General features: G+C 36.3%; 3 protein-coding genes across 4 annotated transcripts; all 3 read left to right on the top strand.

The window, feature by feature from the left end:
• The first annotated feature begins 449 nt into the window (after window positions 1-449).
• On the top strand, window positions 450-6,401 carry LOC118263598 (uncharacterized). Its single transcript, XM_050705269.1, has 8 exons — window positions 450-729; window positions 995-1,112; window positions 1,675-1,780; window positions 2,134-2,278; window positions 3,029-3,121; window positions 3,474-3,572; window positions 3,914-4,128; window positions 5,962-6,401. Exons 1-8 carry the CDS (start codon window positions 586-588, stop codon window positions 6,179-6,181), a joined length of 1,140 nt encoding a protein of 379 aa, XP_050561226.1. The 5' UTR covers window positions 450-585; the 3' UTR covers window positions 6,182-6,401.
• Window positions 6,402-6,947: 546 nt separating this feature from the next.
• LOC118263683 (organic cation transporter protein-like) lies at window positions 6,948-9,311 on the top strand. The gene has a single exon (XM_035575801.2). It carries the CDS (start codon window positions 7,205-7,207, stop codon window positions 8,822-8,824), a length of 1,620 nt encoding a protein of 539 aa, XP_035431694.2. The 5' UTR covers window positions 6,948-7,204; the 3' UTR covers window positions 8,825-9,311.
• Window positions 9,312-9,388: 77 nt separating this feature from the next.
• Window positions 9,389-14,679, top strand: LOC118263684 (uncharacterized). Of its 2 annotated transcripts, none has more exons than XM_035575802.2 (8): window positions 9,389-9,553; window positions 10,038-10,196; window positions 10,467-10,807; window positions 11,175-11,337; window positions 11,707-11,802; window positions 12,389-12,487; window positions 13,825-14,036; window positions 14,302-14,679. In XM_035575802.2, exons 1-8 carry the CDS (start codon window positions 9,398-9,400, stop codon window positions 14,534-14,536), a joined length of 1,461 nt encoding a protein of 486 aa, XP_035431695.1. In that variant the 5' UTR covers window positions 9,389-9,397; the 3' UTR covers window positions 14,537-14,679. The 2 variants fall into 2 exon arrangements, with proteins under 2 accessions (XP_035431695.1, XP_035431696.1); XM_035575803.2 differs by having other exon boundaries at window positions 10,470-10,807.
• The last annotated feature ends 3,757 nt before the right edge of the window (window positions 14,680-18,436 follow it).

Below are 18,436 nucleotides of genomic sequence, written 5' to 3' on the forward strand. Positions count from 1 at the left end.
CAGACCTAGCAATGGTATACAAAGATTAAAAAATAAATAAATTATGGAATATCTAATTTCATATTACTATAGTTAAAATTAAGCGCATATTATCTAAATTTTAAAATAATTCTGTAGTTGCAATTTAGTGAATTTTCATCAATTAGAATAATAATATGTTAGTTTAATATTCACAAAACTTTAATACTTTCATTCATAATTTGTGTGCACGTATCTAAGTATTATAATTAAAAATGGACGTAAGTAGTTTTACGTGTATGTAATGTTTTTTATTTCAAATCAATTTACTTTTTCAGAATAGATACCAACAATTAAAATAAGAATAGAGTTTTAAGAGATGCTATAGGTATTGCACGATATGAAAATATATGCCAATGTTTATTATTATACCATACCCATCCTCCACAAATAAATAACGCTGCCACCTCTGTACAATACACGGGTCTACACAAAATACTCTGCATTTATTTGCCGGTAACGTTGAACATTGAAATCACTTGACGCCGCGCGCACAACGCGTCAGCTTTTTATTAAATCTATGTGGTCGCATTGACAAACGAACCATAATAAATTAAATTATTCACAATGGACAGTGCCCGTACTGAGAGAAGGAAACCGCGGAAACTTATGAAAGTAGATGAAATTCTATCTCAATCCGAATATGTGAGAAATAATAGAAAGTACTGGAATGAGGTGTTCCATAAAATGGATACGTACCATCAGTCGGTCGTAAGTTTCATTTTTAATGTATTTTTTTTTCTATTTAATTAGATGTGAGTTATAAAATTATATGTAAGTATAAATGTATGTAACTCCTAGACGACTGCACGTAACGTGTTCTTTTTTTGTAATATTTTTTTTTATTAGAAGTTTTATGTGTTTTTATTCGTGGAAAACGTCTTAGACTCATGCTAATGTAAATTAATTTGTATATCTAGTTACTATTAAATGTAGACGAATTTAAAAGTAAAATTGTCCTCTTTTCTGTTTCTAGGAAAACGAAAGCAGAATGTTAGCAGAAGTGCTGCCAAAGGATTTGTATGAGAAAGTTTGTGCGTCACTAAATATTCCGAGGACTCAAGTCGAGGAACCAAAGGCTGAAGGGTTTAAAGGTACCTGTTTATTTACTTGTTGGTTTTCACAATACTTGTTTTTAAACTTTGCCCTGCACCAGGTTTTTCTCCTGTGTTATTACAGACTTAACATAATTTGACGAAAATCTCATCCAGATTCGAAATAAAATCACACAAATAATTTGTTCCTTGCAGAATTCGATCCTAACGTGTTGCAGGGTAGTCAACCGACCAGTTACTCTGTTATGTTTTTTTTTTTCAGCCATTGTCGTCCTACTATATAAAATAAATAATAAAGCCTTTTATTCGGATATTAATTTTTACAATCATGTTTCTTTACACTACTACTGCTGTTATTTCTATTATTTAATTAAACTTATTCACAAATTTCGTGTTTCTTTAGTTTTTGTAGGTCCGTATGCCAGTTGGCAAACGGTCCTACTCTATTGTCGTCCTACTACAGGACAATAATATTTTTTGTTTGAATAATAATACTAATATAAATGATATTATTAACAGCCATTTTTCGATCTTTCATAATATATGTTCTATGAATAAAAAAATGGTTTTTGTGTAGTTATAAATAATTTGTGTGTTCCAGTAAATCTACCACGGCGTACAGTGAAAGAACCACAAATATCTACTAGGAAATGCCTGTATGTGAACAGGGAGTTGGATTCCGACACCGACGTGGAGTTCTGCCCCAGGTATGTGCACCGTTAATACATGTTACCGCAAAAACTTTTCTATTTTCATTGAGTTAAAGGATAAATCTTTAAATCCTTCCAGTAATACTTGTTCGACTAGTGCAATCGGAGGCAAAGGGTTTCAGGTTCGATTACTGGGTCAGTAAACTTGAAGTAATACTCGATTGTTTTTTTATTTCCATAAATGTATCAGACACGGTATCAGGAATAAGTATGGCAATATTTTCATACATAAAACTCTTGTCATAACTAGCGAAGCTTGTAAGGCACATTTTACATGCACACTTTAGCGTACCAGTTCGAGAATTAAAACATGTATCTTAAGTAATGTAAACACCTATTTATGGTTCCAGTGATGAAGAAGAGCAGCCGAACATTTACTTGGAGATGTTGAACAAGCCGGTTAGGGAACAGATAACTTGGCCGACTCGCTACCTGCAGCCTGAGAAGGAGGACGAGAAGAGTCTAGTCAAGAAAGCTGATGATCTTACTGACAGAGTAAGTTGGATTTATTTATTTAAAGAGCTTTGTGACTGCCTCGTTGGCCGTGTCATTGCAAGTGCGTCTGCAGGGCAAGGGGTCTTGGGTTCGATTCCCAGGTCGGGTGAAGTATACGGCTACTTGGCTTGTGAAATATAATTATTGTCGTAATGTGCACATCTGCGTACCCCCCATCGGGGATTAACAGCGTGACGATAAAAAAAGTTTTATGTCTTAAAGGCCATATTGTCTAGAGAGTAACTCTATTTGAAGTACATTTAGCCTTAGTGTAAAGTTGTAATGCTTACCTACTCACATTATTCGACGAGCATAACAACTAGTTTCAGGCTACGTCGGGAGCCAATAGTCACACGATGCGCGTGCTGCTCATGAACCATAATTTGTCTTACAAGCCTTATATAAATGCAGTTAGTTTTATTGTAAAGTTTGCAATTGGACGAAAGCATCACCGACTAATGCTAATCTTATTCAAACTTCGTACTTCCATTAGCTTGTTACTTACTTTATGGAACTTTAAAATAAAAGCTTGTAAAAAGACTGCCTCTTTAGTCGAATGGTCTCAAGTGCGACTGGTCAGGAAAAGGGTTTCAAATTCAATTCCCGGTTTGGGCGAAATGCTATTTGAACATTTTCAGTTTATCGAATACTTTTCAGTTTTTGTATGGAGCTTTTTATATGATGTGTATTTATTTTCTTATTTCTTTAAAGATACATTAAAAATGGTTAAAATAAACTCTTTCTATTTAGATTGCAAATGAATTTTGTGAATACATGAAACAACTGGGAGGTGATCAGCAATCGAAGCTGTTCACACCTAAGGCTATCAAGGAACTCTTTCAAGTAAGTGATTGTTACTTAATTAACAACTAGTTAAAACTTTATATTCAATATTAACTAAATAATGGAGGAAAAAAGACAATTAAAGAAATGTGTATGTGTGTGATGACATTAAAGATTATAAGTATTGTCACAGCACACTTCTATTTTGAGCGGGGAAAATCATCCAATGATTTCTCCTGCCCGGGTGAGATGAGAGCGAGTGTCAAACTTTTACTGACTAAAAACTAGCCTGTGCCTACTCCTGCTTTAAATACTCACTGGTAGCGTCCAATCAATAACATCAGTAACTCATAACTGTATGTATGTTATATTTTTTAAATAACTTTACAACATAAAACATTTGTTCTTCCAGATAGAATTTGATACTCACGTAGCGCAGAGCCTGAGCGTGGTGCCCAAGGAACTGCCATGTGTCGAAGATAAAATCGCCAACGTTACGGGCAATCCTACGGTAATCATTTGCACATATTTTGAAAAATCTGACAAAACCAAATAATGCTTTGATTGACCTGAGATTCGAATCTGAGATCAATCTGCGGCAGTCGTAGTCACTTATTTAACTAGATAGTGACTGATTATTTGCTGGACGTGTATGCAAATGTCTAGTTGTTAAAGAATTATTTGAGACCAGATTTTACTACTTTATTTAAAAAAATCCAACGTTTAAAATTTGAAGGACATGGAATACTACAGGATTACAAATGACCGAATAAGTTATCTCAAGTTATTTTACAAACATTAAACTACTTTTTTAATAATAATAACTACTCATATTTTCATATAACTTAACAGTTATCCCGCTACGCGGCATTGAACCGTGAGATCACCAAGGACATCAAAGCAGAACATCGTAATCCAAACCTCACAGCATTTAACCAGAGCCTCCCAATGCCCTCTCAGTATCATCCACCACGGAATAACACCAAGAAACTATGGAGATCAGCTCGACATGTGCCTAAAGAACTCGTCACTCTTAAAACTGTTTGGGAAGGAATTACTGGCCTTAGGTAATGTGATAACATGATTTTTTGAGGGGGAATATCATCCATTAACTTCTCCCGCCTTGGGCGAGGCGAGAGGGAGTGTCAGACTCTTACTGACTAAAAACCACCCCGTTCCTACTTTTGCTCTTCAAGCCAGAACCCCGGTAAAGCCGCTAGGTAATCCGGATCAGGCATCAGCCCTACTGGGCCCCATCTGTGGTGAACATAACATCATAGGAACACTTTATTGTGATAGTACACGTGGCAACACAAGCTATGCATAACTAGTATAAACTGACCGTCGAATGTGGGGAAAGATTATACAAAGCGAGACCATGATAAACTGGCTTTGTATTGCTCAATGTGTTGCCCTGTGTACAAACCAGTTTAACTGTATGGTTGGGCTACCAACCGGCTGATAAGCAACGTGTCGAGGGTTTCGATACCTTAACAGCTTGTTCTTTAACACATTAACCATGGGGGCCAAAATGACCGGCGGCGCTATTTGCCTTCAACAGATTTTTTAGCAGTCAAAGTATTAATATCAGACCCAATTCTAGACTCTGTTGGAATGAGAAAATCACAATAATACATAGTTCTGTTGTACTCGATAGAATCTTGCTACCACTCGACTACCGACATAAGTCTTTAGGTAATAAATTGTTATCATATTTATCAAGTAGTGCGTCGAACAAAGATGTTGTAATCTCCTATCACAGATTTTTGTGTTCATGGTCTTCAACGGAGACGAGTTTCACAGCTGTTTCTCACTTGATAAAAAGATATATTTTTTCCTCTTAAACCGACCAGTGATAACAATTAGGTAGCTTACTAATTTTGAACTAAGAGCCTGTTTCACAATGTCTGGATAGCCGCTATATACCAGATAAATAAGCTAAGCTAGATAAATGAATCCCACAAAAACATTTCATGTTAAATGTTGCCAAGACGAGACCATATAGCTCGCACTGTCAAAAAGTAATCAGATCCCGTGTAGAGCCAAGTTTCTAATACATATTAAACCTTGGACGTAACTGGCGAGTCGGCCGCACGGACTTTTTGCTATTCGTCATATGGGCTTGAGCTTAAAAATCTATTCAATCTTCTAAACTCTTTCCGTGCGGCCAACTCGCCAGTTACGTCCAAGGTTTAATATGTATTAGAAACTTGGCTCTACACGGGATCTGATTACTTTTTGACAGTGCGAGCTATATGGTCTCGTCTTGGCAACATTTAACATGAAATGTTTTTGTGGGATTTCATTTCTTTTTGTAGGTTGCTTATGATAGAAAGATAAAATGAGCGACAAATACAAGTATTTTTTTGTCGCTCATTTTTTCTTTCTTTTTTTGGGGTATATTTCTTGTGCATCTGAGATGCCTTTTTTTATAGCCCATTCTCTATCTTTGCCTTTATTTTTCGTTGGCTTACTATTTACAATATGCGATAGTTCAGGGTGATACTTGGATCTTAGACGATTATATTCTTATGTACTTGTGTATAATTTTCTCAAGCAGGAAATAGGGAATTAAGTTTCCCTATTTCAGATTTTTCCTCCGCGGCCGCATTCAGACCTCTAGCGTCAAAAGTTGCGGAAGTCTCGAACAAACTTTAGGGGTTGGGGGTAAAAGTTCCAAGTTTTAGGAGGTAGCCAACTAACTTTAAACTAAGAGCCTGTTTCACAATGTCTGGATAGCCGCTATATAAATTTGAATTAAGAACGTAATTTGTATGAACTATCTATCACTTAAGTTTAACGGGTACTCATATGAAGGTGGAGAAATAAGCGGCTACGTCTTAAAATATTTATTTGTAAGCAACATTAAGATCATTACTTATTTTTCAACCTTATTTCAGGAGTGTAAAGGAGTATTGTCGCTGGATGATCCACCACCCAGAACATCGTCGACCACCATACTTAACAAGCCTTGGTCTTTTCGACCCTGCGGTCCTAGACGCAAGGCTCACTTTCGAATCCGAGTACCAGATCACACCACCTATTGGATCTCCACATGGGCCACCAGAATCCATAGAAAATATCCGAACACGAATTTCAGATTCCGGTGAATCGGAATAGAAAGATTAAAATCGATACGACGGATTATATCGATTCTTATCACATCACTATGTTTTACAACACTTACGTATTGCTCATGATATCTATCGATCGGTATTAATTATATTAGGTCAACTAGCTGAAACTATCGCTACTGGTGATAGCAAATTTATTAGAAACTTGTTATGAATATTAGTTTTGTCCTGTTGCTAAAAATAAATTTATGACTATCCTTAATGTATTTGCACTTTTCAATATATTTAATTATGCCAAAGAACATTTACTTGAAGAATTATGTACAGATAACAACACATCAAACTTTTCCAGTTGGTAAAATTTTATATAATCGATTTTAGACTTAATTACCAAACTTTAAGGTTGAAAGTCCATTAAAGAACTTTTACAGACTTAAGTCGGTTTATTTGCCAGCGTCTGTATAGACATGTCTGCAAACACATTTTAAACGCAGTTGCCACAAAGATAAATATTAGTGTATGCTGAAACTGTAAAACATCAGAAAATAAAATAAATAAACAAAACTATTATGAGCCGCACAGTACATTTTATCTGTATTGATAACGTATGAGTAACTACAGTATAATCTTAAGGACGTTAGTATGCAAATATATAAATTTACCTATGTATGAAAGTACAAGGTCATTCACTTTACTAGTGAAATCTCTACAACTATAAAACTACTCGGTCTACTATACACAGACGTCACCTATAAAAGAAATTCCTGTGAGTTCAAATCGTGGGCAAGATGCCAGTGTTTATGCATTGGCAGTCTCGCAAGAACAGCTCCTGAAACCACGCGAATAGGTACATGCGATAATACAAAGTAATTACAACGAGATAAATGAATAAATTACATTGTGCCGTGTGCGATATTAATTCTGTCTTCTAACCATACTCATTGCTAGATAGGAGATAACGTTTATTTGCTCCTATGATAACGATCATATCACACCTTATATAAAACAGTAAGGTGTCTAAGATTACCATATTGACGAATTTTTTTATATGCACCAGTAATCTGTCAATATGGAGAAGGAAGCCAGTGAACGTGAGCCGTACTCGGAGTTCGATTCGGTGTTGTATCGTGAAGTGGGACCGTTCGGGAAGTACCAGCTACTGACCATAGCTCTACTGGCTTTCCCAGCACTCGTCTGTGCGTTCATGGCGGGGGATTACATATTCACCGCGGGCAGCTTACCCACCCGGTGTGCAGTGCCAGAATGTGACGACCCCAACCCAGAATACTCACCGCAGTGGATATTATACGCAGTACCCGCAACAGAATCCGGCTTTGATAACTGTCGTCGTTTCGCAAACGTCAGCAGCGTTGTGATATCTCCGGATGAACTTTGTCCAGCCACCTTATTCGACAGAGATATAATCGTACCATGTGACGCGTACGTCTACGAGAGAACGAACACTATCGTGTATGATTTCAACATTGAGTGTCAAGAATGGCTGCGAGCGTTGCCAGGCACACTGAACAGTGCTGGAGGAATGGTGTCGCTCGTGCTGGCTGGCTTCATCTCAGACCGTCTTGGACGCCGGATGTCTATAGTTTTCTTTTCGTTCAATATTGCCTTGGTGGGAGTAATTCGCGCGTTTTCTGTGAATTTCGCCATGTACACAGCACTGCAGTTCATGCAAACTGCGATCGGTGGAGGCGCGTTCAGTGCCGCCTACATTCTGGCCGCTGAGATAGTGGGCCCCGGGTATCGCGTGAGAACGAGTGCCACTATATCTAGCATGTTTGCCCTCGGCCAAGTTGTTTTAGGCTTATTAGCTTTCGCTATTCCTGCATGGAAAACCCTCACACTAGTCCTATATATCCCAGTATTTCTCATAATATCGTACTACTGGATACTATCAGAAAGTTTCCGTTGGTTGCTCAGCAAGAATAAGCAAGAAGAAGGAAAGGCCACTTTAGAATATGCAGCTCGGTTGAATAAAAAGCAGATTTCTGACAAAAACATGAACTTTCTACTGACTGCTATTCAAAACCAGATTGATGAAAATAAAGAGGTGAACCAGGAGAATCTGTTCTATAGAGTAATGAAGTCCCCCATAATACTACGGAGATGTTGTACGACGCCCATCATGTGGATGACCACGGTGTTCATTTACTACGGACTGTCGATCAACTCTGTTAATCTAACGGGGAACATGTATTTAAATTATATTGCAACTGCTGCGATTGAGATCCCCGGCTACTGGACAGCCGTCTTAGTATTAGATAGAATAGGCAGACGACCAACATTATTCTGTGGTTTCATGATCTGTGCAATTTGCTGTTTGGCTTTTGCTTTTGTTCCTAAAAGTATGTACACTTTGTCTTTGATCTTATATTTGGTAGGAAAGTACTGTATAGGCCTAGTTATGACGTCTTTGTACCTTTACACAGCTGAACTGTATCCCACAAGGTACAGACACTCGTTCTTAGGTTTTTCTTCCATGTTGGGTCGCATTGGATCTATTATTGCACCTTTAACTCCCGCCTTAATGGTTTATTGGTCCGGTATTCCTTCTGTTATGTTTGCTGGTACAGCATTCCTATCTGCTATTCTAGTCCTCACGCAACCAGAAACCCGCGGTCAAAAAGTACCTGATACCATTGAAGACGCTGAACGCTTAGGAAAAACGAATTAAACTAAAAAAACTGTTTCGTACCTGCTTATTAATATTATTTATTCAGGATTCACTTTATTTATTAAAACATGTTAAAATTGTTTATTTAAAGTTATTATAAGCAGTATTTATTATACATGTAACGCCATCTATGTTGTTCGTATCAAACTGTTTGTGTTTTCAGTGTGACGGAATCGCCTTGCTATCACACATTTCCCGCCCTCGATTTTCACGCACACTCGTTCCTGTGTAGACTACGTGTTGTTAAAAAAATACGCTAGATGGCGTTGACCTGATGTTTAGTTTATAAGTATTTAAAATGGCTTGATTTACTGTATTTATTTTTTATTGTATTTAATTAATTTATTAGATTAATGTGAAAATTTCTGTTAAATTAGTTCAAACAAGAACTAACATATAGATCTACATAACAAAGAAATAAGTTCCTATTCCTATAATGATCTTGTTGACATTGAAATAAAAGAAGATTTTTATAATTTACTTTGAATATGTTATGTTTTTTTGCATCCCATGTCATTCAATTTCCTTTTAGTAATTTTATTCGAGTAGGACCGTGGTAAATTAGAGATCATCATGCCTTGTGGGAAACGACCACTGGTCAAAAATTGGGACAAACCGAGGCGCCTAAAAGTGGTTACTCCGTCCCGGTACGAGCAGACTTTAGACAGCGTTAAGGTCCATTGGCAAAATGTTATCAAAGAATTGGAGATGTCCTACAAAGATGAACAGGTACCTAATAAGAATAATTGCATCTTCCATGAATTACCTAACCAGGTTTACATGGACAATTGCCAGGCTTCCAATACCCATAAGAGACAGCAAAAGTACACGTACTCAATGTAACACTCAATAGAACAATTACCTATATTATGAGGTTTATGTATTAGGGGCTGAGCTTATTGCTATAATATTTATGGGTAAAAATACCTCATTACCTACCTATTAATGTCTTTAATATAATTTTGAGTGGAGTAGTTTCTGATACACGTTGACAAACTCTTATGCAGAGAAAATTTGTTCAAATGGCTTGCATGTTCATAAGGTAGTAGCCTCATCTAATTACCGACTTAGTGTAGGCGATGTAGTTTTAATATTAGAAAACGCTAGTTCATAATAAGTTTTATTTTATATAGAAGAAAATTGGTTTATACATATTTGAGTATAATTTCCCTAGTCGAAATAGATACTTTACAGATTACATAATTATTTCTAGTTTTGGGAAACAAATTGTGACACGGTACGTGAATTGGTGGGCCCTGTCATATTTCAACGAATTGCCAAGGTCTTTGACCTACCCGAAGAAGCTACACAATACACGCCCACCGATCAATTTATAACCCCAGCGAAATCCGAAGATTTCTATGTTAAAAAAGTAAGTAAAAATATTAATTTTTAATACAAAAATGTAAAATTTTCTTAATTATGATCCCGTATCAGAACACCGCCTCATTACAATTTAATTGCAACAAATCACAGTGCAGGAGGATTGCAGATATAAATCCAATGATTTGTGAGTAATAAGGACGTATTTATTCCATAATACTAACCTGTATGAAAATATCTTTCCTAATTCGTGAATGGTGTCCAAAATACAATTACCCAAGTTCCATACCGCATACTGTTTGCCGATGTTTGCTTTCAGATGGCGTGGAAAACTGGTTTGACTACTATAGGTGAGGGCGAGCCTTCAGTTGAGGAAGAAGAGGAACATGAAGCCCTAGCAGGTTCAGACTGGACCGAGAGTACCGTTGATCACAGCGAGGACAGAAGGACAGGGGCGCAAACTAGCAAATCAATCCACGTTTCTAAATCACTATCCAAAATGCTGTCAAAATCTTTTTCCAGATTCATGTCTAAGGTAATGGCAAAGCCTGCCAGTGAGGTATCGAGTGACCAGAGAATATCAGCATTTACTGTACCAGATTCACCGGCAGAATCTAACGACGACCTGAACGTACGACCAGGAACAGCTATAGACTCAATGTAATATGATTTTTTTTATAGTAATTTAATATATTCGATATCAAAAATGAAAAATTCAACTGACATTACTGAACACAACCATAAATTATTATACTAAGACCCTTTCTTAGTATATTTAATTCGCAAAAATTTTTGTTACCCTAACCAAACGTCTCTCTCGTAACCAAATGGTAGAAGAACTGATCAAGATAGAGCCTAGTACTAATTGGTAAACTAGGCTACACTTAGGAAGGAATGTACAAGAAATGGAGAAATATAGTAAAATTGATAATCTGTGACCATGAAGTATGACAAAGCGAAGAACCACTGAGAAAATAAAGTAAGTAACCTACTCCAAATCTGCTTATAAACCGCACGTTATTTTTAGGTACCAACAACGCCGAAGAGGTCCGAATCCATTTTTTGATATGCTTTACTGCACAGAATCAGAAACCGACATGATTAAATGGAAGTCCAAATATAAGCAAAAGACTTTTGAGGTTTCAGCCTCGGATGAATTTAGCAAGAGAGCGGAAATATTGGCGAAAAAGGTGATTCTTAGATATGTATATTCTAGTTAAGTTATTTAATGAGAAATTAAATTTTCGATTTCAAAAAACTATGATTTTTGTCTGCGATATCATCGTCCTCATTGATGATCATTTACTGACTTTATTTATTAAATTACCTATTACTATACAAAAGCTAAATTCGTGCTAACGTAAAGTTTGCTAATGCATTTAGCTACAATCAAAATGGCTGTCGATCTATTAGAAGATAATAGTTCATTAACCTGAACGCTTACATCTTCGTTCTTTTTTCTGAGTCATTCATAGAGTCACTCCATATTATGTTTTGTACTCTCGTGCGTAGTCAAAATAGTTTAATAGGTAATTAATGCTTAAAAAAATATCTTTCAGATTTCCAACGAATTCTTTGATTGGTGGGTCAGTTTGGGTAACGTTGAATTCAAGAGTGAAATCAAGAGACCAGAGGATATAGAAGCATTATTCCAGGTATATTCCTTACTTACTAAGAGATATTTCGATTACGTGAGGAATTACTTATACAAGAAAGTATGTGATGACGGCTATGTCGGGGTGGTCCAGAGGTTTGATACACCCGCTCCTCATGCATGAGGGCGCGAGTTCGAAACCAACAGTAGGTACTAATGTGACTTTTTCCGAGTATGACAAAATGTGATAGGTATCCACTGATAAACTCTAAAGAAAAACATCGTGAGGAAACCTGGACTTATAATTTCTAATTACCACTTATAGGTTGTTGAAGTGTGTGCAATTATGAACTTTGAATAGATCAGGGGTTGCGGAAAAAAGTCAATAAATAAAAAAATCTGTTGAATACAATTTTCAATAGGTTCTACACTATTTAATCAAAAATCTGCAATGGGCGAATAGTTCTTCAATTTAAATAAACCACAATCCTAAACCCTTGTAGTGCTTTCTATCCGTACTCAGAATAGATAAATAATTTTGAGACATACATAAAAATATTGCACACCAAAAATTTTAATCTTAATGCCATAAATCACCTTCAGTGTATGTATGTAAGGTACTGTTTAGAGTGTTTCTCATTTTCCAGGTGTGGTTCGACCAGCATGCCTCACGAGGGCTGGTCCTCGATCCCAAGATAATGCCGTGTGTGCTGACGTCCATTGCTACCAACACTGGCGTACCCAAGGTAAGGGGTCTTTGTTTTCTCTCTCCTGCGTTAAATTCACCGAGGGAAGTAGAAGCTATCGTGTTTTTCTTCTCTTCTAATAATATCTTCTGATTTATTTCGTTACGGGATCCAAGACAGTTATTCATTTCTCTTAGACTCAGACTTCAGTGTTCCAGTGTCTTGATGGTCGTATCTACTGTAGATCTTGGCTTACAGGAGTTGTAGTAGTTTTAGGAGGCTGTGAAGGACTTTATCCCATTAAAAAAAAAGGTTGTGTACTTTTAACATAGTGGAAAAGTTAATATTACCAATCAGTTTTGTGTTTTATAAAATAGTTACAACCGGTTTTTAACAGTGTTTGTTAAAAAAACAAAATCAAGGCCAGTGTCCCTGCTTAAAGTGATATTGGGACTCCTCGATTTTGGGATTTGTCGTAGTGCCAAAAATTGCACCCTGTCTGTGAAGAAATAGGGTAGACTTATGGTCCGAGATCCCAGAGCTGTCAGACATATCTTATTTTTACAAGCATATAACCTTCGGCTTACAGTAGTCTTGTATATACTTTTTTGCCTGAATGTTTGTAAAGCTTGCCGAGTGACACCTGCGCAGGTACCAGGTGAGAAAGGTAACTGAAATTAGTTCACTTAACGTAAATTTTTATGTCTGATTTTTATATATGTTTTGTAGAATATTACTTTGAAATCATATTAAAAAAATCAGACACTTTTCATGGACCAAAACTTTTATCAGACGGATTAAAGCTCTAAAAATAGTGCGCCTTACAAAATTGTAATAGCAATATATGGTGCTCCTGTAATGCAAAACAGTAGTACAAATCATCATAGTTTTACCAGATAATTTGCACGAACGTGATTACCATCGTGAATTACATGTGCTATGCTTTGCCGAAAAGATATTTCTCTCCAACCTCACATATATTGCTATTATTTTGTAAGGCGCACTATTTTTTAGAGCTTTAAAGCGACTGATAAAACCTCCGTGGAAGATGTCTGATTTTTTTAATATTTTCAAAGTAATATTCTACAAAACATATATAAAAATGCCGACATAAAAATTTACGTTAAGTGAGTCTAATTTTTACCCTTTCTCACCTGGTACCTGCGCAGGTGTACTCGGCAAGCTTTACAAACATTCAGGCATTAAAAAGTATATACAAGACTACTGTTTTTGGTTAAATGCTTGTAAAAATAAGATATGTCTGACAGCTCTGGGATCTCGCTCTATTACCTTTGTTGAGACTTGTAACTGGCGAAAATTGGGTGTTGGGTGTTGTATTTAATACGTACAACACACTTGGAATTGATATGTGTATGTATGTACGTTTGTGTTTACAGGCATCTTGTCTAAAAGCGTTAAAACGCCAAATTGCTGATGACATCCAAGCAGAGACCAGTCCAGCACACACGATGGCGTTCGGGAAGAGCTTGCCACATAAACTGAAACACTTACCGCCTCAGAACAATACTGCCAAGTTGTGGCGCGGAGTCATTATCCCTGAGGATCTGAGGACCATGTCTTGCGTGTGGGGGGATATACAGCATCTCACGTGAGTGGTTTTAGTATTATTAGTATAGATAAATATTCTTATTGATTGTGTCGTATGTTGACATAGCGTAGAGAAAATATGTTTGTCATTACTCCTATTTTTTTTCCGACGATGACAGAAGAGGTGACAAAAATCCTTCTTATGTAGAGGAGACTTATAGTCCAGTAGCGGAAAACTAATGTAGACTTGCAGTTGAAAATTCAGTCATTACAATTGGAACTTTAGCTCTCAAGCAACATTTCCTATAGGATATTATTATTCACAGGTCAACAAAAGCGTTCCAGCATTGGCTAGTGAAACACCCACAACTCCCAATGCCTCCGTTCTTGAAGAACATTGGAGCTGCAGACAAGAAGACTCCGTTCGTGGTGCCTTCAGACTTCATAATGAAGGATAAGTCTACGTTAGCTTCGTCTAACCAAGAACTCGCCCTTCCCGTGTCACAATTCTCTCTAGAACTGAAAGAAGTTCTTAGTAAACTCATGAATACTGACTCATGAATACTGGTTATTACTAGTAAACGAAAAACAATGATTAATAATAATTTATTTTAGTATTCTCATTATATTTGATTATTTTTCATTAGTTATTTATTGTTATTTATTTCCTTAAATGTTTAATTAAATTTATGTTTTGAACTTTTCGTTTTTGTATCATTTCTTTATTCAATGTATTTATTGATCTCCAAAAAAGAGATGAATTATTAAAGATGTACAACTTGTTGTATTTGTGGTTTAGATGTTGATCATCAGAAGAAAATGTTCTGGTATAGATCTACAGTAGGATCTCCTGAGATCCTTGTCATCGAATATGGTGTCAATCTATACATAGCTATACATATATACCTACATTGACTTTTCTATTCACTCGTTCAACTAGCATTTAAATAATAGTATGGACGTTAACAGTGAACAGTACAGTAATTATAAAATCTACAATAAAGCGACGTGCATATCCGGTATAACCGATTTGATTTGTGCCGGCCGATGACAGGCGTTGCATGTAACTGACGTTCAGCCTAATCTGGTTAAGATTCGATGCCAATTACCAGTATGCGCCGTTTTGGAAAGAATATAAAGAGTGGAAGGAGCTATGCTATCTAATTAATATGATATGCTTTTATGATGGGGGACTATGTGTTATATTGTTATGTGGTTATGTGTTATAACCCATAACTTGATGCCAAAAACTAACAAGGGAAAGGGTCTGGAGAAAGAGAGAGATCAAGAAAGAAACATTAAAAACCTGTTAAAAAAAATACTATACAAAGTGTAATATTAAATGCGCAAAACCTGGAAATAGTTTGATCAGAATATCAAATAGGACCTAAATAAACTGAAGTCATATTAAAAATATATATTTTTAATGAATTATTTTCTCTCATAAAAAATATTATGTAAAATGAATCAAAAATCATTCGGGTTGTCTGTAGCTTTGCTCATGTAAAATTACACGTTGTATTATATTGTTTGTGTGTTCAGAAATGTAAGTTAAAAACATTGTGAAATTGTTTTTCATTATGCTGGAAATGATTCATAATCCGTTTAAATACCCTTTCAAAGTACCCTCTTATATGACCTACAAACGACGCCCAAGTCAGCATAACACTGCAAAATTTTTATGTTTTTTTTTTCACTTTTATCAACAAAAGTTTATCGTTTTCTTTCTTTTTTGTTGATAAGCAAGGAAAAATGATTATTTTTTATGATTGCACTTTTAAGGCGCGGTGAATAGACAACTTTTATGTATTTGAGGGGGTGAAGCAGGTGAAGTGGGTCTCGTGTACTGAGGGGTGCACCGTGCAAATGTCATTGATACGCGTATTCCATTTTATTTAGGAGCGTAATTTCGCTACTATAGTTTCATGGACGAGTGGCCCAGTGCGTTGCTGTCTAGATTCGCGTTCCGTGATCCTTAAGATCGAATCTCATTACTCGTATTAGTTTTTGTTTTTTTATTTTTTCAATATTATGTTGTATACATTTTTATTTTATTTTTATTTTATTTTTATTTTATTTTTTTATTAGTTTTTTATGACTAAAACCGAAATCGAACAATAATTTACACAAACTTACTACTACTATAGTTTTTGCGCTAGTGACAGTTGCCTGTATGACGTTGACGTCTCTCAGTACCACATGATTAGGGATGGACATTAGAAAGGTCTTTTTTTATCGCTATCGATACTCGCAGCATACATTGAATTCTCTTTAATTTTGTTATTAAAGTGTGTTGTTTAGTTGTGCAGTGTATCTGCGTGTATATAATGTCAATATACAGATACAGATTCAGATGATCCTGACTCAGATAGTATTATGAGTTTGGACGAATAATAAGTAAAAAAATTTGGTTTTAAGCAAGGAGCGTGTGTGACGTGTCGAAGATCTGACACGTTTGGCTCTCCAGTGCCCCGAACAGTCGCTACAGTCGAAGACAAGTTTTTACATTCAATATTCTGTACTAGGGCCTATGCACACCACGTTTTATAAACGTCCGGCGACGCGCGTTTCCAAAACGCGCGTCGCCGGACGTTTTTCTCCTACAGTGCAGTTTGTTGTCGTTTGTATCGATACAAACGCGCGGCACCAGCGCGTGTGTATCGATAACACGCGCGTTTGCATCGCTTCCGCATCGCTACACACGCGTGTCTGTATCGCTACACACGCGCGTCAGGTGTGCAAAGGTCTACAGGCCGCGTCTAACTATCGCGTCTGTAGCGATACAGACGCGATACGCACGCAAGTATCGCGTCAGTATCGCTAAAAACGCGCGTCGACGGCGCGTTTAAAAAACGTGGTGCAAACATAGGCACTTAGAAGCAGTAGGCACTAATCTTTTAAAAACTAAAAAACGGACAGGAGGATATATAAATAAAACACCAATTATGTATAAAATATGTATTATTCATCTTCAATAATTAGGAGAATGTCATCTAAGAATTGTGTAGGGGGCGGGGTACGTATATTTTCTTGGTATCTTTCCCAACTGAGATACCATATTATACAGGCTGAGATGCACGCCACTGACGAATAACTGATAAAATCGCCTCATCTTCCAAGACTCTTCTGCCAATAGAGTTACTGCGACCAGTCGCAATCGTACAATCTACACAGCGATCCATGTCGTCAATATCCGATTGATAGGCTTAAACAGTTGTCCAAAATAGAGAGTAAGGTAATTTAGAGATGCAAGATCCGTCAAAAGTCCTTTATAAAGCCGAGGTCGTGGGGTTTAACAATAAAACATGGAAAATACGTGCGCATTTAGAACGAAACACAACAAACAAGTGTCATCTGTCAATCGATGACTGACTGATATCAGACAGAAGTGTTGTAAGAAGTTTAAATCACAGAGTACTTATACGCATAAATGATTAAATAATCATTAATGTTTTATAACTTAATTTAAGTTTTCTCGCTTCCCAGATAGAAACAAGGTACCATATTTTGTGATTTCCTTTAGAAAAATATGACGGTTTTTTTAATATACATTTCAACTAGTTAACTGCTGGGCCCAAAAGTCCCCTTCTCCTTTCAAGAATGGTACGGAACGTTACTGAATGTGTCATCTGCACCATGCTACGCGGTAATAGTATATGAAAAAATTAATTGTATTTACATAACTTTAAATCGATTTCGTACAAAAAAATATACTGACAACCCAACTTAGAAAAAGCTAATTACAAAATAAAATATTACAAACAGCAAAAAGATATGTTAGTGAATGATTATTTTCTGAGCGGCGATTGACACAAACTGACATAGGTCCACCAAGCAGCGCGCCTCAGCGGTCACTGCCGGTCCGCGTAGGAATGAAAGAGAAACGAATAGATGTCATGATCGGACGACGTTTTGTTCGATTCGTTCTGAGTTATTTATCATGAATTATATTAATTCTTACAAATATCTCATTTCAATCGACAAATAAATAAGGCAGATCCCTTTATTATTTTAAATTACGTCACTGTTATTAATTTTATTAAGATATGTTCATAAATAATATAGTTACAATGGCTAGAATTTCAATTTAAATGGTTAGTTTATGATATTTTTTTATCGAGAAAATTTATAGAAATCGTGTTTTGAAGAAGGTGGTCCATTCATAAAAATGATCAAGATTAACATATATTTTTTTTGTTGCTCTAACATGTAAACATTGGGCAAAAAAAACTGTTGAATCAATCCTATTTTGACTATGCACAGCGCCTTAACCGAGGTATTTCTCCATACTTACTTACTACAGTAATCTGGTGGTCATAAATGGCAAGACGCATGAGATTACGATCGACGGCGGACACAGGAAATTTTGATAATGTGCAACCCTGATATGATATGAATAACATCGTAATAACTTTGCATGCATTGTAATGTTAAAAGTAATATGTATTACGCTAATGTTTT

The sequence above is a fragment of the Spodoptera frugiperda genome, chromosome 27 (assembly GCF_023101765.2).
Source record: "Spodoptera frugiperda isolate SF20-4 chromosome 27, AGI-APGP_CSIRO_Sfru_2.0, whole genome shotgun sequence".
In the NCBI taxonomy this organism is placed as follows: domain Eukaryota; kingdom Metazoa; phylum Arthropoda; class Insecta; order Lepidoptera; family Noctuidae; genus Spodoptera; species Spodoptera frugiperda.

Bases quoted from the DNA above. Each gene is read 5' to 3' on its own strand.
- LOC118263598 (XM_050705269.1), top strand. From the start codon at position 586: ATGGACAGTGCCCGTACTGAGAGAAGGAAACCGCGGAAACTTATGAAA. The intron at 1,113-1,674 runs GTACCTGTTTAT...TGTGTGTTCCAG, and splicing joins AAAGGCTGAAGGGTTTAAAG to TAAATCTACCACGGCGTACA. The intron at 3,573-3,913 runs GTAATCATTTGC...ATAACTTAACAG, and splicing joins ACGTTACGGGCAATCCTACG to TTATCCCGCTACGCGGCATT.
- LOC118263683 (XM_035575801.2), top strand. From the start codon at position 7,205: ATGGAGAAGGAAGCCAGTGAACGTGAGCCGTACTCGGAGTTCGATTCG.
- LOC118263684 (XM_035575802.2), top strand. From the start codon at position 9,398: ATGCCTTGTGGGAAACGACCACTGGTCAAAAATTGGGACAAACCGAGG. The intron at 9,554-10,037 runs GTACCTAATAAG...AATTATTTCTAG, and splicing joins TGTCCTACAAAGATGAACAG to TTTTGGGAAACAAATTGTGA. The intron at 11,338-11,706 runs GTGATTCTTAGA...AATATCTTTCAG, and splicing joins CGGAAATATTGGCGAAAAAG to ATTTCCAACGAATTCTTTGA.